Genomic DNA, 27,756 nt, shown 5'->3' with positions numbered 1-27,756 from the left:
ATTAATTCGAGTTGCGAATGCGGACGTAAAAATAGAACGTGCATTTAATTTTACTCTGTCCCAAGACCATGATGTAACGGAGTCAATGCATAATCGACGTGGCCACATGGTAGGAAGGAAAGCTAGCACGGTTGCATGACTTTCGACGCATTGCCGCAATAGGCGAAGGCCTCGCATTCCTCTTGTGCAACAATTTTCGGCGGTGGAAGGTCTCGTGACGACGACAGTAGAATGCCGCGGCAAGGCTGAATTACATCTAATCGTTTCTAAGAAGCCGCCAGCCGAATGAACGGCCTTCTTTTTAAATGGCATGTAATGGAAAGTTGCGTGCATTTTATACATGCAAAACGAGAAAAAGTCGAAAAAATTTTTTTCAATAATTATAGTAATAACGTTCTATGTATACGCGTGTCTAATCATTTTAAAAAATTTCAAATCATTTCAAATTTTAAAAATAATAAATATTTATAAGAAAATTCTTTGTGTGTATAAATATTCTTTTGAAAGAAATAATTGAATATATTGTCATTATCATAGTTACACTTAATAGCAAATTCTTTTAAAACTAATTCTTTTTTACAAAAATTATCGATAGAAAAACAGAGATTATCATTTTTGCATATCTTAATAACACACTATACAATTTTAAATCCAAATTCTGCAATATATAATTGAAAATAATTGAAGAATATCATTTTGTTATTTGCATTTCTAAAACATAGTTTATGAAAAGATCCGTATTTTATTTCAATTATTAACCATTTAAAAAGTATTAGTGTCTAGACATTTTCAAAAGTAATAGAAAAAGAATCAATTCCAAGTTGGTCAAAGAATATGCCATAGAACCTTAATACAAAAATATAATGTGAAATATTCTATAATATTACAAAAATATATATTCTTGCTTCGTATTTTACGATTTAACAAATCGTAGCCGTGAAAATCTGCATTTCTAGAATTAACTACATGTAGCCCAAAAATAAATTACCTAATCGATAAGAAAGATACCTAAGAACACCCTCCAGCTATGTTGACGATAGCGATTCCTATAATTTCTATAAGTCCCCTCGCAATCGTTGACAATATTTACCTCCGCCAAGCGATCCTTCGTGATACCCTCGGCGACACGAAACCGTCATATAACCGTATGTCGCCGCGATGGTGCACGTAAAATTAATACTCGGAAATGACGGATTAATGATTTAAGCGAGTCGCCATTTGTGCTGCACGAAGTTCTCTCTCTTTTTCGTCTCGCCAAAGTTCGTCGCCTGGCTGAAACTTTTACGAGGTATATATGCGAAATTGCAGAAGGGTTGCACGAGAGTCCATGAAGAAAATTAGAAAAAGAAAGAGAGAAAGAGGGAGACAATAGAAGAAATAACCGGCCAAGGGAAGATAGACTGACAAATATATCTGTCTATATATATATATATATATAAATATGTGTGTGTGTGTGTGTGTACAAATACGTACATGTCCGATGCAACTGCACCGTCTCTGTCCTCCCATGCATGGAATTTTATTTAATAATTTAATAAGACGGGGAAGTGAACGCAAATTCTGCCATTCTCGCATGTGTCATCGTCTTAGAAATATATTATTTATCCACTGTGGAGGTGCATAGATAGCGAGCGAGAGAGAAAGAGAGAGCGATTAAATAACATTAAGCATTTTCCGCTTCGAAAGAACGGACTGAGCGAGACATAGTTTAGCCCTCTCGGGAGCCCTCTCACTTTCTTCACGTCATTTCATACTTCGTCCGGCTACCCTGCCACTTTTTCTACTGTTCCAATGGAGTTAGACTCAACCGCGAGTGGTTGTCGGGCTCTCCTCGTAATTGATACGCGATAACTGCATAAATAATGAATTCGGCAAATGGAGAACATAAATAATGTGCAAACGTCGCGGAACGATCGAAGGTTGGAAAATGAAATAATATTGAATTTTCTTGCAAGTGAGACAAACACGCTTTATTGAATGACGTTATATCGTCGTATATATCTTGCATTGAGAAATTGATGATTTATTTCAATATTAAAATTTACGACAATTTTAATAAAGAAATTTCTTTAATTTAAAAACTCAATTTTTTAAATCTATTTTCTACATTTTAAGCTCTACCGTGAAATGATTATGCAAGTAATATTAATCAGTTCATCAAGAACATGAAACTTCGTTCGTAATAGAAAGTCAACAGCATTCTCGAGATGAAGAGAAAGTATTATATACAGATGTTCGAAACAAGAAACGTTAGAAGAAAAATGAACTATATACAATCCTGAGACGCTTTCGAAGTGTTTGCTTGTGATTTCACTTCGGCTCTGATTTTATAACTCATCTATCGGTATGCTCGTTCTTTAACGAATGCAATCAGCGGCAAGATCAAACGGTACGGTTCACAAAAGGAATATGAAGTTCTATATCTTTTTCAAACAATCGAAGCACACACTATTTCGAAAGATAGCTCTTCCTGAGGTTTTTAACCTCGACACTCGAATGTTTTTTATGCCCAATTATTAATTTGTACATTTCTAAGCATCTAGCTATAGCACGTACGAGAAACTTAAGAATATCGTTCTTAACCGTTAAGCGTATCACTTTGCGGACAGAGAGTAATAAAGAGTAACTCTCCAATTCGCGATGTTGCTTGTATGAGAAGCATAAAATTCAAATCTATGGAGACACGATGGAGGCAACGTGTGATTTGTGTGGCTGTGGCCCTTTCTCGCCAAATAGCTTGCGCAATAACGTCGCATAAATTCCACGCCGAGATGATGATCGGGCCGGCCAAGCCGGCGCGACTTCTAACGATTCTCGCGGAGGATCTAACAAAAAGTAACGACGATCCCTCGGTAAGCATAACTGTACTTCGATAGAATAACTCAACAATGCGACGGTCACGATTTTTCTCACCGCGCGTTCTCGCCGCATTCCTCCTCACACGCGATTCAAAGAGCTCCGGCTTACACTTGCGCCACGGTCACACCTACATTAAGCGCAACAGAACAGGGAAACGTCTCTCCGCTGTCATTCTACTTTTTTTTTTATAACGTGCCTTTTCAGAGATTCATGTTTGTCTCTGTGTCTTTGTCCGTACGACTTTTGAATAATTTAAGAGCGGTAACGAGATTTTTTTGTTTTAATGTCACAATCTCGTATTCGGTTACTTCACGGTGTGACGGTAACATTAATTTTTTTTTTTTTTTAACGACGCTATTAGAGAATATCTTTGAAGATTGCAGAGAGTAAAGTGTGGTTGAAAATGCAAAGAAGAACTCCCTTGAGATGAACGCATGGACGCGCTCCGAACTTTGGTACATTTAATAAATAGCTGCTCGGTCTATCAGCGACTTCTTTCACTCTTCTCTGAGCACGTTTAACGTGCACAGAATTATCTTCCCGTTGCCCCGGGTTTCCCGTTTCTTTGCTCTTTCTCCTCTGCGGGCCTAATGTCAATAACCGTTGCATTAGTTGACGCTTCGTTACTTTCTTTGCGGCGGGCGAGCGGACGATTAAAAATGGCCGGGACGTCGTCCGCGGTGGCAACACGAGTCGCCGTCGCGACGTCCAGTGCCGATGCCGTGGGTCGCGTTGGTGTTGGTAGCCCATCGGCATGCCCGTGTTTCACGTGGCGTCGTCGTAACGTCACGCTCGGTGATTTGCTCGCCGGAGCAAAAGATGTTCCCAGTGGCTGCACCGTCGCCTGCATCCTCTTTGTACACTTTGTTCACACCGTGAAGGCAAGTCGTAAGGCATACCATGGATCCCGGACGGGGGCACGGACGGAAGGCCCCGTAAAATCCACGGCGTCGTCGCTCTCTCTTTCTGCACGTTAGAGCGTCGCCGAAGCGGAGACTGACGTACACGTGGACGAAAAAAAATCTACACGAAAGTATTCCAAAAACCGTCAATTATCCTTCAGCTACTTTGATTCTTTGATCATTCTGGAATTGATTTTCTCTCTTTTTTGCGAAAATTAAGAAATTGAATGAAAAAAAGCGTAAATTTTCGTAAACTCTAAATTCGTCGAAAAATTTCTAAGAGAACGTAAGATGAAAACTCTAGACGGCGCTTAAACGCGCAGCAGGCTTCTTTTTACGATGCATCGTTTTATCTCTCGCCGCGGAGAGGAGAACGAGCATGAGAAACGGTAGAAGAGGAATGCGGCAGTTGCAACATCTAGTTAGGCCCCACGTGCAGTAATGATGCAACTGCTTGTGCATTTTGTAACTCTGGAGCCAGTGCGCGCCTCCTACTCGGCGCATCGTACCAGATAAAGTCTATCGAAATCATTTCGAGAGAAACTGCTTCGCGTCCGAGAGAATTGGGTGGTATCCAAATATTATATTGCCTGCTAGCCGACGCATGGAGGACTGCCGCGAGATTGGTCTTATATAATCTCTCAAAATGATCGTAACGCATGCAAAGAGATTTACTATTCGCGCTCACATTGTATATTTTGGCGACGAATCCAAAATACACGTAGTACAGAAACGCACGCGCGCGAGGTTCAACAAACCTGCAAAGTTCGCCCATGCGTTCATTCGCTACATCATGATTTCACGTGTCAATAGACTCAGCTGCGTTCTTATCTCTCAACCGCGAGCGTTTGCGATCTAATAGTAACCATTGACACGTAACGTGCTTCCGACATCAACTTTACGAACGAGAGATCGTAATAAAAAATATCGCGAATTAAAAGGAGTAATTTTACGCAAAATTACGCTTTGAGTCTCACATTCGGATCTCCGCTCGCAAAGTACAAAATAAATACGCCGATCTCTCGTGATGACGCAAAGACAATGGATGGCACTCACCACCGTCGATAGTGGAGACAGTGCTGGCCTTGTTGATCTTCGTGTTCCACATAGCGGGCGTGGCGGGTTTTTGATCGGGTGTCGGCGGATGAGCCGGTGGCATCGGCACCATCGCCGGACCCAGCTGCGCCCCGTGCGGCAGATGATCCGAGTTTGGGCCGTACGAGCTCGCGTCCAACCCCCGTCCGGGATAAACCTCGCCGGACAATCTCTCCGCCAGCTTCTCCGCCCTTTCCCGATCGGTCAACGCTACTGGCTCTTGTTTTATTCGAAGATCTGCGACAGGACACAAGTTTTCCGTTAGAGAAAATCCGTTTCGTTTTTCTCGATTTTACGTTGATCTCTCAGAGGAGAGATGTTCGTCTCCCTCTCTTTCTCACCTTCGGCAACGCTCTCCTTGACATCACAGTTGCTGCGTTCCTCGGATCGCGCTCGTTCCAATTGCTGTTCCAGTTCCGTGGGCGTATGAGGCGCGGTGTGAGGATGCAAGGGAGTCTCAGAGGGATGGGTGAACGGTTGATAGAAGTGATTCTCCAGTAGGAGCGGATGCGGGGCAGACGCTGGCCGGAAGGCAGCGCCGTCGCGCAATACGCTCGCTCTTCCCAACGTGTCGACGTCGCTCGGCGATCTAAAAATACGCGGTCGCAACTCAAAGAATCTCACGCGAGCGTAATCAGCTAGAACATATAGCGCGGCGCGGATATTTGGTAAACATGCGTATTACGAGCAAGGTGGAAGTCGGAGATCCCGGAAATTGACGCAGCGCGAATGAAAGAATACGAAAGAAAGAAAAAGACATTCTCTTCAGGATGAAGATTACGTCGCTTTCTCGCACAACACCAGAGAATTTGAACTCAACAAAATGCTAATTTCGATGGAGACAAAATTTTTTAGCGAGTCAATTCCAAAATCGCTTTGCTTCCCCGTCTGCGATTTATCACACATACGTCATTTAAAATCTTTAGAACGTAAGAAGGATATTCTCGCCCGTGGTTGTCCCGTACCAAAACATCGCAGATCCTTCAGGCGCTGAAAGATATTATTCTTACCTCATCAGCCTCTTCGGTAGGCTCTCGTAGTAGTGAGAGCTCGAGTACATGTTGGGTACAGGGTACGCCGGGACGGGCGACGGTACCGGTGTGGGGGTTCTCTTCATGGTGTTCCTGAGCATGGTGGCCTCGCCGGCCTCGCTCATGTCGTTCACATCGCCGACGCCACCCCCATTGCCGACGATACCAGCCACGCTACCGTTACCCCCGATGGTACCGTTACTGCCGCCCCCGCTTCCACTACTACCTTCAACATCCGCGGAGGTATTGCTGCTCTCCGCGGCGTGCCTCTGCGCCACAGCCAGTTTCTCATGCTCGATGATCGACAGACCCTTAACCTAGGGTTTATGGAGAAGGGATAAATATATATCATATAAAAATATAGGGTATAAAAATAATGAATTATTTTTTAACACGTTCGTTATAAATATCATCGATTATGCTAATAAATATCACGGATAGCGTCCTTTGAACTGCTTTATATGTATTTAAAAAATACTGAAACATGCAATTCTCAATTCAAGCGACAATTTCGAAAAGAATTTGACAAATGATGATTAACTTTCGAGAGCTTCTCCCCGCAGTACAAATGACACATAGAAATATAGCTAAATAGATTTTAGGGTCGTCGAAATATTTGGAGACGCCGCGCCACGTGTACAATTATATCCGGAGAACATTATTTAAGGTCATTATTTTTCGAAAAAAGACAGGCACATACTTGAAGGCATTCAGCCGCCTTGAGGAAGGAGCTGAGGGATTCCTGGGACACGTGTACCTCTCCACGGTACATGAATTCGAGGAGGGACGCCATATTGTGGGCACTCGTCCCATCGAGAATAACGATCAGTCCCGCGGGAGAAGGCGGCATTCCTTCGAAGAGCTCCTGAAAGTGCTTGCTGCATGCTGCGAGAATTAACCTGTGCGCTTTGAACGTAACTCCTGAAATATAAATCGTATACACGATCTTAAAAATATAGATAGTCATTTATTATCGAAGAGAAATGACTCAACGAGTCATAAATAAATATCATTACATGAATTTTAATTATTTATATGTAAATAAATTAGAATTATATTAACGGGATTCGCCTGAATATTACGAGTGTTACTATTAATTTAATTTAGTATACACTTAAAGCGCGCTTGGTATATACGGTAATTACGGGAATTAATAACGCGTAGGATACTCGCGAGATTAGCATAGAAATTTTCGATGCACGTACAAAACGGATCTCGGTCTCTTTCTCACGGCTTTCTCACAATGTAATGCGAATGAGCGCGGGAATTTTGGCGTGCAAAGGAAGCCGGTGACCGACGAACCCTTTTTTTTTCAACGGGCCCACCATTTCCCTCTCCGCGAGGCGACATAAAGGAACCCGGGGGCTAGCTCGACTGACGTCGATGCCGTTTCTCGCAGCCCGCTGCGTATGTAGGTCATCTTCGGACACGATCTTCCGTAATTCATAATTCACGCGCACCGCTACTATAATGCACGTTCGCCAAGCGCGCGGGCGTGTAATACGACACGGGCGACCGTTGCATGTAGGGCGTCCGAGATATTCAGGAATGGTTGTGCGTGAAAAAAAAAAAGAGCCGCACAACTGATCGTTCGAAGCCTCTCTCTGCGTCGCGTGTTTCGGAAAAAGTTGTTTAAAAAATCCTTTTTTTTGTCACATGTCACATACATACATATTTATTTAAAATTTAATCTAAAGAGATAATATATAATTCTCTTTGCTATTTCATTCAAGTTTCTTGAAACTTATTTAATTTTCGTAAATCTAAATCTACATATAGACTACATATACATATTTCGTTATTAAAAGTTATTTGTTCCTTTGATTTCGTGTTTTTTTTTTTTTTTTTACTCTCGCCCTCATACACGTGTAAGTTTATTTAAATGTTAATTTAGAGAGAAGAAGAGAGATACTGTGTCTCTCTTTGTCTTAATTTCATTCATGTTTCTTGAAACTTGTTCCATTTCAGCATGTATATTATTAAATATACATATCTCGTTATCAAGAGTTATTTGCTCGCCGTGTTTTACTTTTCTTCTACTTCTCTGCTTCGTTTATTTCATGCGAATCAAGAGAATGAAACATCTCGTGAAAGTGTCTCATTAAACATAAGCGTGCGTTTTTAAACGGATATATAGGAAGAAGTCTCATCGTGATAGCATCCTCTCCGAATAAGGAAATCAAGTGCGAGAGGAGAAAAAAGAAAGGTGACGAGGGCAGGACCAGGTGGCTCAAAGCACCTGTCTTTCCGAGTGGCTCCCGAGTAGGACACAAAGTGTATCCAACTCTTTGAGCTTCCTTTGGCGCGGGATCAAATTTCCGTGCACTCCCCGTTGCGCCCAATTTCAAGTCTCTTATACGACGAATATTGAATTTACCGCATATCCGAGAAGAAGAGCATACCGCGGTTTCATGATAGCTCTCTCGGTTCTTCTCCCGCCGAGCTCACCGAAATACATCGCATCGTATAAATTTGTCTTATATTAAATTAATATTTAATTTAACGTCTGTAACGTCTCCTAACGAGAGTAAAATATCCGCGATAGCGAATTTCGAATTGCAAATAATTTTTGTATCATTTTCTAACAGACGAGTAATAATAATCTCACTTGTCTAATATAGGATCGCATATATACAGGTGTTCGGGCCAAATATACGCTTTGCTCATTACGTGCTGTGCAAGGGCCAACGGCCGAGCCGCGTGTGCGTGCGTGGGCGTTTCGCGACTATGCCATCGCTTATGTCAACGCAAAATCCGGAGATACACGCTGTTACTGCGTCGCATGAGCTAGAGAATAATAGAACGAAGTAGAGATTCGCCGAATTAAAAGCAACAAGATTTTTCATTTCGCCAGAGAGAGGAAAGTTTCATTCGACGATTGTCGATCGCACAAAAGGAAAAATATACCTACATCTGCGAACCGCGTGCGCGGAAACATGAAGCGGCAGCGCAGTTTGCCGCGGCACACTTGTGGAAATAATGAAATATGCAGAGATCATCAGCGAGTGTAGAGAGCGTGAGAGAGAGAGAGAGAAAGTCCCGGAATTATTAATAAATCTTGTAATATGTGTGAGTGTGTCGGGTAGCGCAGCAAACTCTCAAGATGTGCTTCTCGCGCGCATATGGCAGGCGCGATTGTTGTTCCCGTTATCAGTGCGCATGCAAAATATATGTTGCAAAGAATTTCAGAAACAGGTGTTGCGTAACGCGAGCGCGTGGAGACCTCGAAAGCGTGTTTATGACATCCCGCAACACCGTCATCGACTCATCGAGGCGAACGACAGCACGGCTATTACTGAATGAGCGAATAGAGATAACACGCGGGCATTCTCGGCGCGATTGCGCGCGTGTGAGCGCACATACCTATTTAGATATTGTTTATAGTGGAGGACTATATTTATAATGCGAGAGAGAGAGAGAGAGAGAGAGGGAGAGAGAGAGAGGGAGAAAGAGCTTCGAGCGAGCGAGGCCATCGTGAACGATGATGTTCGATTATAGATAAGGATTACGATAGAATCAACGGTGCCACGACAAGAGTGTAAAATAGCTATCGATTAAAATATTTTTTTACTTATATAATGTATAATACGTGAAGTAATATACTCTGCAAAAATAATAATAACAAATAATAATAACAAAAATTGCAACATTATTAAACCGTTATATAAAGTGTTAATTAAATGTTATGTTAGCAATGCGTTATTTAAAGCAATCATCATTCTACGATACTCTATTTGTATCACTTGTCTACGAATTCTAATTATATTAGGGAGAGAAATATTTTTCGAATATATACCGCGCGGGATTACGGACAGACTTAATAACGAGAAGCGAGATTGCCAGCAGCTTGTTGACTGCCGAAATTTGCAAATAAAACGCGCGTAGTTACGCAACAGTGCAATGCACTCTTCGCGAGCAATCTATTCATATTCCAAGGCCAACCGGTAGAGCTCTTTGGGAGTTAAGGTTTTCGACGAAGCGTTTTACAACGGTCATCGGTCCTTCTACTACGCGCAATAATAATTCGGGGCCTACGTGTATGTGCACCGAATGCGTGTAATAAACGCCGCGGGTAAAACCAACAATTACGGCTTATAAGTCAATGTCAATTGCGTCCCAATGTCAGCGACCGATACATCGTAGAGCCGCGATTTTTATCAGCTCCAAAAATATTAATCGAATATATTACAGAAGGAATCTCTTAACCTTGCATCGCAAAAATAAAATAATAACGTTATAGGAGAGAAGAATCTTTAATCTCTCAAAACATAAAATTGAAAAATCTTTTTCGCATCGATCGACACATAAACTTCCCAAATTATCATAAAAAATATCCCGGACAATATTTTACACGTGTTTAAAGAACCCGAAGAAGGAACCGGAAAAATCACGTGGAGCGACCTTCGCCGCTCATCCTCGTAATATGCGCGGAGCAGTGACACGCACTGCGGTATCAAAAGCTTCGCGAATAGATAAGACTGGTCGCCGATTTGATTAAAGCAAAGTCAAAACTCTAATACGGAGGAACGCGGCTAAGGGAAGGGAACAACGGTCAATGCCCCGTCAAGGTCGATGATGCAGAGTGGGCTAGGCGAGCGAATGTATATGAGCCTGGTGTATCGACTTGGCTCGGCTCGGTTCAGCTTCGTCCGTCAAACTTTCGTCGACGAGCCAATCGCCGATCGTGCTTCCTTTGGGCCCGGCCAATGGCCGCGTGGGACCAAGGTCGTTTTCTTCGCACGTAACCGAAGTTCGTTGCACAGCGCGGCGGAAAGCAGTGTCGAAGGCGAAAAAAAAAAAGAAAAAAAAACAGAGTGGATGGTGAACCAAGGAGTCCGAGCGGGGAACAAGAGAGAAAGAGAGAGAGCGCACCACACACGCATCGCGATACGCGCAAGAAACAACACGTGGAGAGGCGATCGTGAATCTCGAGGTTACCCTCGCGATAAAGCGGCGAATGCGTGTGTATGTAAAAGCGTGTACGCATACATACGCATCCGAGCGTAGGAAGGGTGCTGGGATGCGGAAAATAGACGCGGTTCTTTGTCCGCGAATGTTAATCGTCTCTTTCTCGCTCTCTCTCTTTCTCTCCCTCGCAATTCGGAGCTTTGGATCGCGGATGCTGCGTGCGCAATTTTTTTTTCGCGGAAATTCATCGGGGATCCGATTTCGTGAGACCATAGTTACTCATGAAAAAGCCAATATAATTCATTCGAAAGAAAGAATATGAAATCTGTGTGATTGCTAATTAATATATAAATATGGCAATCAATTTTTTTTTTGCAAGAGATAGAGAGAGAGAGAGAGAGAGAGAGAGAGACAAAGGGAATTAACGTAATATTTTGTGGACTAAATTCTTCAAATATATTTATTGATAATTAATCCCCCTTTTTCTTCCCACAAATTTATTATTAACGTTAAATATGCATCGCGCGCAACGTTGCGCGGGACATGCGACCGATATCAAGCGTGAATACAAAGCGCTTCTAATTCCGGCCATTCATCTAATTCACGGTCGTGAACTTGCTCACGCATTGCGCAACGTACATCCGTCGTTGCGCGGACGTGTAAAATGCACGATCGGGGCTCAAGTTATTAGCATCCATTACGTAATTCGCGCCATGTCATTGACCCATATTCGATTACCGATATCGAGTTATTCGGAGAATTTTATCAGAACTCGCGCGCCCCCGGCTCACGTAATGATTGCATTCGTTTTCTTCTCGTGTCTCGACTCTGTTATTGCAGCCGTTCCCAAAGAGAGCGAACGACGTTAACTAACTTTTAACGTTAACTAACCCCTCTCGCCTACAGGCACATCTGATCCTTCATCGCAAAGGTTAACATGATCGTTTCTTCTAATGATCTGATAACGGCCGCGCCGATGCTGCTGTTAGAGGTGTCGCACTTTCGTAACTCTTTGGCCGTTCGCCTTGTAATACTAACTAACTAGGCCTTGAAGCTTCACCTCCGCACATGTCTAACGTTGGCTTTTTTTCCGACAGCCAGTCCGTGGCTTGATTAGAATCTGACGAAATTCAGATACGGAATTGATAGAAGAATACGCGGCGCGCGCATGTATATTGCATCTTAATAGAGATTACAGCAACACCGAGGCCGCGTTCTAAAATCGAACGTGGTATATTTAGAAACCGATTTTAAGCTGCGCTAATATTTCGCGGAGAATGAAGAAAACCATGCTATCAAAGAATATCGTTTTTTTTTTGTTTTTTTTTCTTTAAATTCACTTGATAATAGAATATCATAATGTGTCTCGGTCGAGCGATTCTTTCTCGCAACTTCTTTCTATCTTTGTGCCGCAACAAAGCCGCGGATGAATCGCCACGCAGTTCCGCGTTAGCGACCGGCCGGATTATATGTTTGTAATAGAAATAGCAGCGGAGAAGGCCACGCACACATGCTTCGGTTGAGAAGATCACCGACCACCCGGCTGGAAGGCCAGAGCGCGCACGCGAAAAGAGGATGTATGTATATCAGTGAATGCCCGATCGGCAACAGTCACTAACTACTACGCCTAAGTTTATACATCATACGTATATATTTTTTTCTATCATTGTCTATCATTCTCCTCTTCTATCATTTTCTATCATTATAATTAATTTATTAATTTAAATATTGTGAACAGAGTTTTCGCTAAATCACCAGTCAAAGTTTAAGTACTTATATTATATAACCGATCGTTAAAATGTTTACGACAACGTTTTCGGTGTCTCTTAAGCTGGCCATTCACTTGGTGCATTCACCCAAAATGCCGAGGGGGATAAACTTTCGCATAACGACGCAGGAACGCGCGAGGAACGAGGGGAGGACGACCCTAGGTAGAGAGGCAAAGTCAATGGCCGGCATCCTGTTGCATCAGAGCGCGGGCTCTAGTTAGCCTTGACTCCAGGAAGTGTACTTTTGCCATGAGCGGAGTTTGCGAGCGGCGTAACGCTGCGCGTTCGTTCACTCGCCGTGCGCGGTTTCTCTTCCTTTGTTCTCTTTCTCTCTCTCTCTGCGAGTTATCCCCCTCGAGGTCCCGGTCACGCATCGAGACTCTCGAATTACGATACACTATATCGCCTTGCATTCAGCCGACATGCTGTGACACGCGTACGCAAGAATAATACGTTAGCTCACACGATAGATAGTGCTCGGGATCGCCTCGGTTGAGATAGTGCTCTCGATAGGTCCCGCGATATTAATTCGATTATCGCAAAATTCCTAGAATTTGTGGTGAAATATATCGCGGATCTCTCTTTCATCTCTCAGCTAATTGCTTTTTATATCTTTATGTTTTTCGAATTTTTGCAATCAATCGCTGATGGCAAGATTTTGTCCTTGAATGAATGCATGAGTTCTCTTTTTTTTTTGTTCGGAGCAATTTTATTTGCGAGGGCGGCGACAAATTCTATGAAAAAAAAAAAAAAATTTGAATTTCACACACGGCACGTGATTTGGCCGAGAGATTCACTTTCGAAGAGACGATGATACAATCTCACAATAACATTCGCCCGATCCATTTCCTATCGCCGAAGTATATCGACATTCTTGCGCTGATATTTCACCAAAGTTCATTGCTCAATGCGGCATGTTTCATTCATGCGGAAGTATAGAAAATTTGTGCGAAGAGAGGCCCGCAATTGGCCCGTCAAAATTCAATGCTGGAACGCGCTGTCAATACGACCACGTGAATCTTTAATTCTAGAAATAACGCAGACTTTTACGATCTCACTGTTATTTATATACCATGTAAATTTCTTGGAAATCTCGAGATCTCTGTTACAAATTACCGGAGATATCAAAGATTTCTTTATATTACAAATTTGATTTTTCAATCTCGTCTATTTTTGAAAAGTTTTCTTTCTAGTTTGTATATATCAACGTATATCTTGCATCGCTCTTCCGGTATTTATTATAAACTGTAAAATTAAAACGATGAATTTCGGCAGGCGTATCCGTCATCTGACCGCAAACAGTATCCGCCGCAAACGGATGCAATATTAAGTATCTCGCGATATCATACCGGAAGTACATGGTTTGAAATATAAATTTCTCTCTTTCTCTCTCTCTCTCTCTCTCCCTTTCTCAAGATATTGCACTGCATCGTCCAATCGTTCACGAAACACTTAACTGCATAATGCATGCGGATGTACCTGTAAGAGACATTGGACATGCACTAATGTGTGCCGGCTTTCCGTTCGAGTTGCAACATTCGGCGAAGCACATGATGACCCAATTTCCTATCGAGAGCAGATCTTTTTTGTTCAACCAGATAACACATTACTCGAAAAAATGAGGCCGCTACCTTATCGCGCTGCACCGAGTCTACTGACCCAGAAACCCGCTGATCTAAATCGCTTCGAGTGGATGGCTGAAACAATCGTAACTCTTGCGCGTCACATATTATTTTATTTTAGAATCATTTAATGGCGCAATGTATTCGAAAAACGCTTGAAAGATATTTAAAAATGTCTTATATATTAAAAATCTTTTTAGACAAATTCAGAAAAAATATTTTCAAATATACAGTGAATGTGTTATAAATTTGTTCGTTTTCATTTTCATTAAAGAAATCTTACATATTTCTTAATAAAATTTCTCGAAAATTTTATTTCCTATTTCATTATGTTTTTTTTTTTTTCAATGTTGATTCGTTTGGTTGCGCAAATAAATAATTGCCGAATAATTAAAAGTTCATTGTACTGCAATAAATTATGATAAACCAATAAACATCATTTTTTTGATATCCCGAGATTTCGTGGAGGGATCTTGATTTATATTTTTATTTAGACACACGGCGCATGAGATGTGTTATATTCAAGGTAAACCGTGACACGCGCGTTTAATAATGTTTCACAGCGGAGCGACTGTGAACACTTCTCCCACCTACGATAATTCTATAATCCTAGAAGATAGAGCCGTGTGCTCAATACACACACATAGGCATACAATTACGAAGAGAGGGTCAGCAGAACGGTACATGTGTGTCGTTTCTAACGCACGCCATGTCGTCTTGCAGCGTGGATACCATAACGGTTGCGTATGCGCGACACGCATAATAGACAAAATGAGCGCAACGTGAGCCGGTGTCTCGCGGAAGAGTATGCAACGGAATTCTAATGAAAATCGACGATAAATTGTACTGATCATAAAAATATGATAAAAATTCTAAGCTATTTGCGAAACACCATGCACGCGCGCCTTTATGACTCTACGTAAAGAACGTCACTGACACGCGCGCATCTCAGAGCGCTTTGTCAGATAATAAATGAAAACAAAAAGATATGGTTTCCTAATCCTAGATTCGACGTGCTGGTTGTAAAGTTCGTCAAATATCGCAGCGAGTCGCGGATACCACGCACGCATGCACGCATTGCGTGCCGATTCGAATAGTACCGATAGCATTACCGGCGCCTGTCCGCGCGTTTCGATCGATATCCGGTATTCGAGGGAGAGGGAGCGGTTACCTTGGAGCAGCTTTTGTGGTTTCGCGGTAATACTCTATCTCGGATCGATAAAGTACGGGATAATCACACGGGGTGACATCGATTTACGAGGAGATTGACGTTAATGAGCGCGCGCGCGCGGGCGATTGCGCGCTCTCTTCGCAAACAGCGTGCTATATACTTCTGATTTTTGTGCTTTCTCTTAGCGCTTCAATTTGAAGCATCGCGTGCTAATACTCGGCAAACAGTACCGCGTACTCGCTCCGTGTTTTCATTTTGATAAAATTGTTGACGCGGAGCCACTATACACACATAGTTGCCCCCATTATAGAATTTTATTTTGATATTTTATTACGTTTTTGCTATATGATTACCTCATTCAACTCACGAAATTAATTAATATAATTTTCTTCAAAATGTCACGCTATTATCACTATTTCAAATGTACGAATAGGAAAATAAAAGTTGAGAACATTCATCTATATACAACCGTAGAAGAACATAAGTTATATATAAAAATTGCAGGTTGACATAAAGATCAAATAAAGATGAATCGATGGAATTTATTTACTATCTCATTTTCTTGATTGCGAACGAGCTCGTCACGGCTTCCATATCGCGGCCCCCGACTTGCATATGTCGAGAAGAATACGAAGAGAGAAGGACGGTTAGATCTAACTGTATAACCGAGGCCTACTTTCCGGGCTTCCTAAAGCTGGATACGTACACGCACATTGTTGATGCACGCACTTTAGACGCATGCGCACGTCCATGAACTCTCGATAGTTGCTCAACGCGCTTCTTCTTAGCGTTACGATTTGGCGCTCCTTTCCCCGAGTCTCGTCCTTGAACCCTTCCCACTTGTCGAGCTTCCTCTGCCCTTTTCAGAAGAATTTTATGACTTCTTATCTTATGATTTCTCAGCGTGATACTCAAGGACAGATTCGAACATGTAGGCGCCAATACTTTTCAAAACGGGCATATAAGATACATGTATGTGCGTCTTTCGATCCATTAGTATAGGGATACTATAAGGGAAGGGATTCGAAGAGATTGTTCAAAATCGTTGGAAGAAATTAGGAACCGCTTGTTTTCCTTCAATCGGTGAAACTTCTTATTGGTTTCTCTCCACGCGCGCTCACAGCTATCGGCATTGCAGCAGAGACAAGGTTTTCGTAAATCAGGACACGCGCGAGGTGAAAGCGTTAGACATCAGGAGGATTGAATGACGGGTTGTCTTTAAGCGGGGATAGCACACGCCACGGGACCTGGTTGCACGCACGGTGGAATTAATATCGATGTTGATAAAAACATGAGGAGAGTGCTCGGAAGTGCCAGCCCGAAGAGCAGAGGGCGAGGGTTATCGCGAATCGATATCAATGAACTTTAACTTCGATTTCGTCAGGCTGATCGTTTCCGCCCATCCGGGAAAAGTCTTGCGAGGAAAGCGAATATTGCAATCTCGTTTTTCTCGAATATTAGTTATTAGCATATTCAAAATTTTTTTCAACAAACATTTGCAAAGAAAATTGTAACAATTATACATACTATTTAATTGGCCTCTCCAAGTTCGTATATTTGTGGCATAACTGCAAAAGATAATCCCTCACTATCGCTTCTATGCGGTATATTTATCCGGTTTGTATGTCGAATAGATTTTATCGGACCAGTGCCATGATAAATTAAGTGTTTACTCGACGCGATGTTTAATTCGCTTGATGTTTTGCCGATAATGTACTGCACGTGCACATTTAAACTGTTTATCCTTATCAATTAAGACGAATAAAATCTAATGATGGCATGTAAATAAAGAACGATATTGTGACAAACCAAAAACATTTCTTAACATAATCTCGTTATTCTTTTAGCGCATAATCTCGGGAAATAGTAGTACTCTGAAGGCTTATGCGAAGCATAAGTCCAAAAGTATTTTCGTAACTAAAAATGTCACTTATACATTTCAAAGTTTTTATTATACTTCAATTCTCTTGTGTGTGATGCAAATAGAGCATAGTCATTTTAATTGCATTGAAAGATTCGAGGATAATGGGAGCTTCGGCAAGTCGGCGGCGCTACTCCATCAATCTAAATAATCACGAGGACCGTAATAGAAAAAAATGACTCGTGTGGCAAGTGGCGAGACAACCAGTCAATTAACTTGACCAATTCTCTGATATTCATTGTTGATCGATCTCGCCTTCATACGCTGCATTCTTAACATTTTTAAATAAATAAATAGTATCTGCTTTATCATCTTACATTAATTGGTCACACATGTCGAAAAGCGGAGTAGGAGCATTGCCGAAAGTTGCACATTCTTGTTTATTCACCGCGAACGATAAAGAAGTAAATATCTAGTTTCACAGACTGGTGGCATCGTTATCACTACTACTGATAAAACCTTGCGAATTTTATTGACGTCGGAACTCCGGATATTTGCTAATAGATACATAAAAATCAATATATACGCGTAATGCACTTATCACGCACATAGATTACAATGCATGTTTACTCTTTGTTTTCGAACTGACGACACTTTGGCGTCACAATTCCCATACCATCCTCTATTCATCAGATTTTTTCGCGCTAAAATTTTTACACTTACTCTTCGAACGCACAAAAAATCGATCGCGCTCGCCCGACGAATTATTCGCACGATCGAAATTCTTCTAGAACGAGCGCGTTGCACCGCTGCTCGATGCGAACTGCGGTTTCGCGCTGACGATCCGCAAGAGTCGGCCGCTGCATTCGTCGCGTCGGTGGGGAAGGCATCACACAAGGAAATTTCCGTATGTGTACGAGTGTGCATGTGCACGTATGCTTGTGTGTGTGTGTGTTTGTACGCTGCATTTGGACACCGTGCCGCGCCGAGATTCGCGCCGTGCATACCGGCTGATACTCGATTGGCCGACCACCGGGGGTAGGGGGCCGTTCAATCATCCACCCCGTGCACTTCTCTTCCTATGCAATCGCCAACTCGTACCACTCGCCGACAAAGTAGTAGAGTGCGAATGCAACGCGGCTAGGCCGGCCCTTTCGCGCAAGGAGTCATGGCTCGCGTCTGGTCGGACGCGATTTGTAAAGCGCGAAATTAATTAAACGAGATTTTTAATCGATTTTTTTGTCGCTCTGTCTCAATCACTTTAATGTGTACTTTATTTTTGCGCTATATATATGAGAATAATATTTACCGGCTTATTTTTCACGTGGATTTACTTTTCGGTAAATCATATCGTTATCATATCTCTCGCAATCTTACTTCTTACATTTTATTTTTACCGACGCGTTCTTCATATTTTTTCATTATAATTATTTACTATACAAAATATTACACGAAATATGATAAATTTATTAAATTTGTAATTAAAATTCCATTAAAAAAAGAAGAGAAAGAGAGGTAGGGAGAAAGAGCAAAAAATCGTTCAATAATTGCTATGATAGCCCGTTAGAAAAACAAGTCAAGAGTGTCGTCTGACTCTCAAGCATAAGAGAAGTCAATTTGCGATATTATGACGCAAGAATTCTTCGTCGCATTTGATCGTCGTTTGTGTAACGCGCGGCATTTACATTGAAAAATAAATGAGCATCGAGTTAATTTATACACATCGCGTCAAATCGATGGCCGTCGATTACGTGTCCGGTGCCGTATTAATTGCAACGCGTCAACACGGTCGATCACGAGCGTAACTGAAAGCTGTTCGAACGAATAACGGTGAAGAGCCATCAGGTGATCGGAGCCGGCATTTGAAACGTTATCTTGGATGATGTCGAAAAAGTGAAAGTCTCCGAGAACCACGTCTTTTTCTATGTCTATGCATGTAGAACTCTCGTTCAAAGATTTGATATTGATATCGATAAATGCAACGCGTGCGACATCTTCGGAATATTACGAGCGCACGAAGTGCGTCAATAGAGACGCGCTTCTTTCTTTTTTTCTTTTTGTGCGTTCAAGCATCCGCGACCTTCTGCCTGCATAAGTGAGACCAAAGAGTCAAGGCTTTCGAATAACCAACCAAAACCAACCAAATTCTTTGAATTTGATTTTTATTTCAATTATCGCGTCACGCTTAAATTTAATTATTTTCTTTGAAATATTCGACGATTATCGACTATAAAATGCGTTTTCAACTCATATTTCAAAGGATTATTTCGATGAAAAGTCCGTTCGCGTAATGTCGCAAGGAGATACGAGTAGATCCTACGTATAAAGAGAAGGATATATGTTATGGTATTTAAGAAACTTACCCTCGCAGAAGAGGGTGACATCGGTGAGACTCTCGCTTTTGAATAAGTTCGAGAACGTCGTTGCTAGGTTGCTGCCGAAACTGTTCCACTTGAGGCAGAATTGCTGCTGATGAGAGTCCATGATGCCACCCTTAGACTCAACTCCGTGACCTTCACCGTCCCTCTCGCAGCTACCTTCCAATGGGTATTTACCTTCTTGATCGCGCTCGTGCCCAATTGCTCGTCCAGCTACGCAGAAAGCAGTCTCGATTATCGACCGATCTCTCTTTCTCTCTCGTCATAGAGAATATCTACATGGTTGTTGAAGGATGTCAATTAAAGAGCATATTGCGGAAGAAATATAACTGTTGGAATAAAAGTCGCAAAAGTATCGTTAAAAGAGTTTCGTAAATTAATAAACATGAAGGAAATGTCTCGCATCGAAAAGTTCATATCTCTGCGAAAGGACTTTTCCGATAGATAAAGCATTATTTGACGTTGTACGCATTGTCAAGTTAGTAGTACTATATCGAGATTGGTCCCCGTGAATGAACGACGAAATATCAGATCGCACTACTGTCACTCCAGCCTGAAATGTTGAATGTTGATAACCTCGAGATACGGAGATACCTCGTAAACACGACATACCTCTTTCGATTCACCGGCTCCGTGAGTGCGTAATACTCGTTTCGTTTATCGTGACAGAGGAACTATAGGACGCGCACGGTCGCCGATTTCGCGCGCCAATTCGAGTGTCCGAGAAATCGGGGATGATAAATAACTCCAATAAGTCCAAAGTCTCGACAAGTTTCGACTGTGTACTCGTGACACAGTTACGAACCGCGAGCACACGATGCCGGCTGCGCCATGTCAAAATTCCACCGCATTTCCGCGACGCCTGCGATAAAGCGCCGAGTGAGAGAAGAGGAGAGGAGATCTTACCGATGTCAGGGGCGTGTCAAGCGCGAGTGATACCGTGACTTCATTCACCGATCTCGACGATCTTTAACAACAACCGGTGTTTACGCTACACTTCGAAAGACGCACTTGCGTCTCTCTGTTTCGCGTTCCGTGAAAGCCACCAGCACTGTGTCAGGGCAGAAGAGCGAGAAGGAGAGTTACAAAGTTCGACACCGCGCGCACGTGTCCCATGCGCGGCGCATGTTCCGCGCAATTGTGTACGTCCACACTGCGCGTGTAGTATCACCGAAAGAAATATCCGATCGCAACTCGGGACCGAGCTCGGTATCATCAAACGTGCTCCGTTAGAACGCGCGAGAAAGTAGAATTTTCGGTTATTCCGGCCGTGAAACGCACCGATACGCACGAGCACTGGCTAGACGACTGACTGAGACTATGCGTACACGCCGGCTAAAATCGAATCACCACCGGCTTGCATCGCGCATTGGCACATGAACGAATCGCGCGTGACTGTCGTCGTTTGCGGTGCCGACGGGCCCGGGTCCGCGGGCGGGAGGGTCCGCCGCGAGAGCCTAAAAATCGCGCGGGCGCGAGCGAGAGGGAACGAGGAGGTAGCGCGGCACCGCGCGAGACGGCAGGGGGGAAAGGAAACGGACCGCTCGAGAGGGAGAAAGGGTGAGCGGAGGGGCGGGGGAGGGCAAGGATTGAGGGACCGCCGTCATCGTCGTCGCTAGTGTATCGCCGAGAAATATGGGTCATCGATGGGCGATGCAAATGCGGTTACGCGGAACAGCATGTGTGTGTGTGTGTGTGTGTGCGCGCGTATGTGTGGGTGGGCAGGGGGGGGAAGGAGAATTTCAGCGTTCCCGGTGGTGGCGGTAATTCGGAATCACCGGGAGAAGGGGACTCGGGTGGGTGGCCGGGGGCAGGGGATCGACGATTCGGCGGCTTCTCTTTCTTCGGAGGGGCAGGGATTGCTTGAGGCTAGAAGTTTCGGCTCCGCAGCGCTTCCCTCTCCTATGTTGTTTTTTTTTTTCGCCTCTCCGGACTGGAGAACTCTTTCGCTCTTGCGCGCGCTACGACGTTCTCTCTGGTCCCGTCTCAATTTCGAGTATAATCCCCCCTTACCCTCCTCGTTCACCTAACGCCTCTATGGTTACGCTACTCGTGGCGATCGCAATGCTTGCGAGTATCAACTGTCTTTGTTTAATTTTCAATGATGAACAACAAGGATGAAGTGATTTCAGCATTGCTATCGCCAACTTGAGTGTAGATTAAAGTATCGTTTAAGGTATCACTTACCCAATATCACGGTCGCATCGCGAGCATGATGCGTTTTGTAAGAAAGCACCGAACGCGTAACAGAAAAAGAAAATCCTTGAACGTGCTGCGTGGCAACCTTGATAAACATGTAAATGCCGGGGTTCGACAAAATTCGGTATGTCCATCTTGTCGCGAAATTATCTGTTTTTTGGATAGTCAGGAATAGGCCCGATATATACATCGCGTGCTCGAATTCGGATAAAAAAAAATCAACGGCAACGATGCGATCGATGCCCATCGCTAGGAACCGCCGCGCGGCACGAAAAGCAAAGTCGGAGGGGAATTTAGGCGTTGGAGGCGCCTCGAGTTGCGTGGCCCGGAACCGCGCGAAAGAGAGACAGAGCGGTGATACGAGGAGGGGGAGGAAGCGGGGCAGGGAAAGAAGAAGGGAGATGTACGCATCGCGGCGAAGGGGTGGGGATCGCGGGCATTGCGTGGTGGCAAAACGCACGCTGGTCGTTGGAGGGGCCAGGAGGTCCGAGAGGGAGGCTCAAGGTCGCCATGGGGGCCGCACGCGCGCACGCAACACGCGTATTCCGCGTACGCACACGGTATACATACGGCGCTGCACAAAACGGGCGTGTGCACAGACGCGTTGGAAGCGCACGCGCGCGCTGCAGCGTAGCTCGCGGACATCATGTGTGTATATGTGTGTGTGTGTGTTTGTGTGTGTGTGTGTGTGTGTGTGTGTGTGTGTGTATATGTGTGTGTGTGTGTTTGTGTGTGTGTGGGCAAACGCGCGCGTCCGCCAGCGTCGTAATTCGGCGCTCTTATGGCGGCGGTATTATGTCATCGCGTTTGTGCGTCGGAAAAACAGAGTCTCCTCTCTCTCTCTCTCTCTCAATCGGATTTCTCGAAAATATGCGGGAAGGGATGTGATATTATCGGCGTATCTTTTGTGTTTTGACTCTATTCCGAGAGCCATTTCATTACAGGAGAGCACGCATCTCGTCTCTGACGCCACGTTTCTGCGCTCACGTGCGTAGAATGTATATACCAGTGTGAAAGTTTTCGCAGATAGATGTAAGAAAAATATCGACACAACATAACAGACGAAAATAGACGGGACTTCGATCCTACACGCGGAATGAGGAGCCTGAGCTCTCTTCCGTGATCGTGCAAACTCGATATGTATTCCGATATGGATACGGCTTATATGCGGTCGGGCAATAAAAAGCGATCTCCAGTCTTCGCGATTTCGCGGAAAGAAAAATTGGCCGACTCAACGAAATGAAAAAGAAGAGAAAGAGAGAGAGAGCGATGCGGTCTTTGAGGAACGTCGTTCGCCTTTATCATGGAGTGGTATGGAGGTGGTTGAATATGGGCGACGGTATTGCCTGGCGAGGGCGAGTAACGGCGAATATATGGAAAAGGATAGTCGTCGAGATGTCGAGAGTTAACGCAACCGAAAGGGGAACAGAGGAGGAGAGCGGAAGGGAAACTATCTAAATGAAAAGCGCGTGTGTCGTGGCTCGACGAAAACAGAAAAACAAGAACGGCGCCGTTGGCACGGCGATGCCGTTTTTCATGAGACACCTTTTAACAATAAGCGCGATCGTTGTCTTTGACGCGTTGATATCAGGAGAGAATGCCGTCATCGAAGGAAACCGTATTAATGCGTTACGAATAACGGGCTTAGATTCGATTCGACAGGCCGTTCACAAGCAGTGCCGCTTTTGATACGCTCAATATCCTTTAAGAACGCACTAGCGCTTTTATGGAAAGCACCATTATCGTGAATAAATTGAAATATGGAAAAAAATAGTGATAATGTAATTGTAAAGATTAGATAAGAGTTTCTAGTTTTAATTGCTGCGGAATGATTGCGTTTGGAACGTTAAATTGCAACTGCATATGCGTTTCGCTTATCTGATTAATCAACCGAAATTGATGATAAATATGGCTCGCATATCGAGAAATGTAAATAAGAGGAAGACATCTCGCGCGCAGTCTAAAAATGACTCGAAAACGACCGAAGCAAAATTATGGAAAATATGAACTCCACGAAGGAACTGTGCTTCGAGAAAATAATCTCCATTCGTCTCTCGTAGGATCAACACAATATCTTGCCTACGAGCAAAGAGATAGACTAGGAAAAAGGGAGCGATATCTGTACGAATCCAGACAATAATTATCCGGAGGGTGGAATCAAAGGGTTAATTGTACTGATGAAAATGCCAAGGAGAGAGGCGCGAATATGTTTGACAACGAATGTTCACGATTCGGAGAAAAAGAAGAGAGAGAGAGAGAAAGAGATGTATTTTCTATTCCAAGAGTAAAAGATAGCTCGCGCAGATTATCAAGACAATCCGTTCTCATTTCATTTCATTACGTATTTCTAAAATAAAAAGAATACGTTGAAAGGATTTTTTATTGAAGATTGCTGTAAGAAAAAAAAATGATAAATCGTGTACTTTTTTCCATTATTATTCATTTCTGAAATATTTAAATTTCTAACATTATCGAGGAAATTAGAAATGCATTTGTACGAAAAATCACGAGTTCTCGAAATCTACATATGTATGTGTATGTATAAAGTAGATAGATAATAATGTCACATCGCTAATCTGAGCCGATGCGTGGCGGAAACTAATTTGGAGGTCAATGTCTCCGAGACTAGTTTCAGATAACAGGTTGCCGCACAAATATGTTTTAAAACGAAAAATCCGGCTGCGGAAGAGAAAAAGCTTATCCATGCGCTTTCACAGATGAAAGTAAAGCGACGCGATGTTCTTCTCATGTAATCGTCGCCATTGTGAATCTATTTCAATCAGGCGCGATGATGTAAGCGCGTTTTTGCCGGTGACGAATAATCGAGCATCGAGCGACAGTGTTGACAGAGTTTCGAGGGACAATCTGCGTGCAATTTTGTAATTTTTTTATCTCTTGAAACGTCATTCGCGCCATGAAACGTCAACAATTGCGTGTTTACGTTAAAAGTCACGTTACATTAAATATTCAGACATTCGATAGTTTACTCGCGAATAATCGAATGGAATTGTATTCGATGCAAAGGAGAAAAAAAAACCTCACCGTAATTCTCATAAATCCTCGATGCAATATATGTCCAAGGAGGTTCTATTCGCGACAATTATACTAGCGGTACCCTTCGAGAAGAGAAATCGCACATCGAAACGATCACCGTGACTCACTCGCGGTGCGGTTGACAGATAGAACGGAGGAGTGCAACAACCGCAATTACTCTGGTTACGACAATCAACGCGGAGATCACGCCGCGGATGTGCAATCATCAATGTCAATCATCTCGGGGGACAATATTGCCCTTTGTCACTTCGCAGTGATACGGAGCGCGAGTGCGTGAATGACGCCGAAAAACGCCCAGCGCGAAGCACGATCCGAATTGGACTGTTCTACGGGTTATGCCCGGCTCGTTCGACTTCCCCTCTCTCACTCTTTCTTTCGCGGGTTCCTTCCTCCTCCCCTGCCGCACCAGCGGCCCTACGTTTTGGGCCGGCACTTAATAGTGTGCTCCTACTAGAGGACTTTGTCGTCACGAGCGAGCGACCGCGGTGTCCGCCTCCGATGCACGTCGTTCCTCGATCCGGAGGTAAAAACGAGCTTCCGATCCATTCTCTTTTCAGGATCTTCGTCGTTTGCTAATTAAATGCACGCATCGCTCTCGATCGTTACGCTTGTAATGTATAACAAAATTAGAGCAAAATAACAACAAACTCGAAGAATTTATATTTCAAGATTCTTTTTCCACAAAGAATCATGGTCTAACGTATTTCAATATCAAGATAGTTTTATTCAATAAGATTCGAGCATTGAACGGAGCAAACGATCTCGAAAATTGCCGCGGAAGTCGCATTTGGCTTTTTCGTGTCCGGAGCGATGAAGGAGTAGTTTTTCTGACCGCTGTAAAGCGAATGCGCGACGCAATAAATTTCCCGAATGGCGGTCGTTAGCGGGAGGGAGGTTTCGCCCCACGGGAGCCGGGAATCCGGCGGGAACGTTGCGTTTTTTTCGAAGCCGCAGAGCGACATCGGGGAGGGAAATTAGGTGGAAGAGAGAGAGATATGACTTGTACAATCCGTTTTACGACGGCGCGAAATAAGTAACGACTTCCGTGTCAAAGTACCGCTACGGGCGCATGATGCACGTGCTGTCGCTGCACGTGCACGTACTTCGCGGAGGTCGAAACAAAGGAAGCGTAAAATCACGGAATATGCATGTAATAATGGCCGGCATGCGAGGATTAACATAACCGTAATCTCGAGGTCAAATCGGAACTGCAATGATATACAGAGAGCGATGCTATCAACGGTAATAAAATTAAATTAACTAGTCCCCAAAATTGTATATTGTTTAATTGGAATAAATTCCCAAAATAGAGCTTGCATGTAAAGTATGAGCTTTATATATTTTCATAACATACATACGAGAAACAAATATAGACATTGGAATTATATGGTTTATATAGCGATTATATCATTGTTTTGACGTCATCGAATATAAAGTGGTCATTATGCAGTTATCACATACGTCAAATTTCATACAAGTTCAACATCAAGTACTGACAAGGTTATAGCTGTTTTGTTAACTATATGACGCAATATAAAATGTCAAATAAAAATATTTAGGCTCTACTCTTGAACAGAATTTTTTACTCCTTAAAAGAATCACAAAAAAAAAAAAAAAATGAAATCAACAAAGCGAGGAAAATGTTCCGAGTTCAAAACATCGCGGTTTTCTTTTTCACTGACGCGTTAAAACGGGACCATCACGATAGTTCCGTCAGTCGCAAGATGCTAATCCGAAATTCACTATTTCACATCACGTGATACGTAATCGCTTTCGCGGGCACGTCTCTCTTCCTCCTTCTTCGCAGCGCAACCGCGAGTTTCAAGTTCGAAACCGCCCCTCGCATCTCTCGCCCTCCTGCGCATCCTTCGATCCCCGAGATATCCGTGATCAAAACAAACAAGTCCCCGAATGAAGGGGATCGGCATCGTGATGTCGATATCGATAACGAATGCGTGACAGATCGAAGACGGACACGGCACAGCAACGATAACAACAATAACAACAACAACTCGTCGTGTCGGTCGTACCTGGCGGATGAAGCCACCATGGATTGACCAGGGATGGTCGTTGGTTGCTGGGGCCCTCGCCAACAGGGGCATACATCCTCCTCCGACTACGTCACGCCCGTCACTGCCGACCCGGTGCGCGGCTGCACCCCCGACTGCCTTCGCAAGCCCGTGACCGACCGCCACCCCTCCGACCGCGGGATTCCAGTCTCCCTTCCTCGCCGCGCGTACGCAAGAGGGTTGCAAGGTTACCATCAGCGAACTCTCTCTTCCTCCGCACTCTCCTCCGCACGCTATCGTATCGCCGTCCTTCCTGCCGTCCTCCGGAGTCGACCTCCCTCGCGATCAAACCAACCCCCCTCCGTCAACGACGACTCTGTTACCCCACCAGAAGCTGAGAACTTACGGAGCATCACCGCCGCCCCCGTGCGTTCTCCCTTTCCTACGCAGCCACGGCCATCACTTTCGCTGGAAAGTCCTCGGGGGCCGTTAGAGTGCCAGGGCTGACGCTGCAAGGGGCGGTGCGCGGCTACGGTGAATCTCCCTTCCCCCTTATTCCACTATTTTTTTTCTTCTTTTTTTTACTTTCTCTTTCGTTCGCGGGAGTGGAGAGATTCTTTCGCGCAAATCGATAAGATAATTTAACTACCGACTACCGGATAACGAACGGAAGCACCGGACGCAGCGGCGCCGGAGAAATCGACAAAATAAGCTCGTTGCTACGTCTAGAAATACGATAGAAATCGCGACAAACTAGAATAGAACGCTGAATTCGCAAACAATTCGTTCACTATTGACAAAGCAGCGCAAATAAACAGAGTCATATATTCGCGGAAAAATTTTAAAAAGCACACAAAGGAATTAGGAAATTAGCGATTCAGTTAGTATGTATGAAACA

The 27,756-nt window shown here is 43.7% G+C and overlaps 1 protein-coding gene across 4 annotated transcripts in view; it reads right to left on the bottom strand.

Annotated features, from left to right (window-relative positions):
• LOC126852974 (zinc finger protein chinmo) overlaps positions 1–27,756 on the bottom strand; it is a 48,819-nt gene that overhangs the window by 15,115 nt on the left and 5,948 nt on the right. The window contains exons 1-6 of one of the 4 annotated variants that reach the window (XM_050598302.1): positions 26,880–26,995; positions 19,582–19,809; positions 6,588–6,808; positions 5,867–6,204; positions 5,198–5,445; positions 4,818–5,093 (exon numbers count right to left, since the gene is read on the bottom strand). In XM_050598302.1, the coding sequence (XP_050454259.1) occupies positions 4,818–5,093; positions 5,198–5,445; positions 5,867–6,204; positions 6,588–6,808; positions 19,582–19,809; positions 26,880–26,955 (1,387 nt within the window). In that variant the 5' untranslated portion in view covers positions 26,956–26,995. Of the gene's footprint in view, positions 1–4,817; positions 5,094–5,197; positions 5,446–5,866; positions 6,205–6,587; positions 6,809–19,581; positions 19,810–20,208; positions 20,970–24,837; positions 25,140–26,879; positions 26,996–27,756 lie in introns of those variants that run through there. The other 3 variants (XM_050598333.1, XM_050598323.1, XM_050598313.1) reach the window with 3 other exon arrangements.

Source organism: Cataglyphis hispanica, chromosome 1, assembly GCF_021464435.1.
Source record: "Cataglyphis hispanica isolate Lineage 1 chromosome 1, ULB_Chis1_1.0, whole genome shotgun sequence".
In the NCBI taxonomy this organism is placed as follows: Eukaryota; Metazoa; Arthropoda; class Insecta; order Hymenoptera; family Formicidae; genus Cataglyphis; species Cataglyphis hispanica.
Note: the sequence above shows the minus strand (reverse complement) of the source record. Positions and strands in the feature narration are given on the sequence as shown.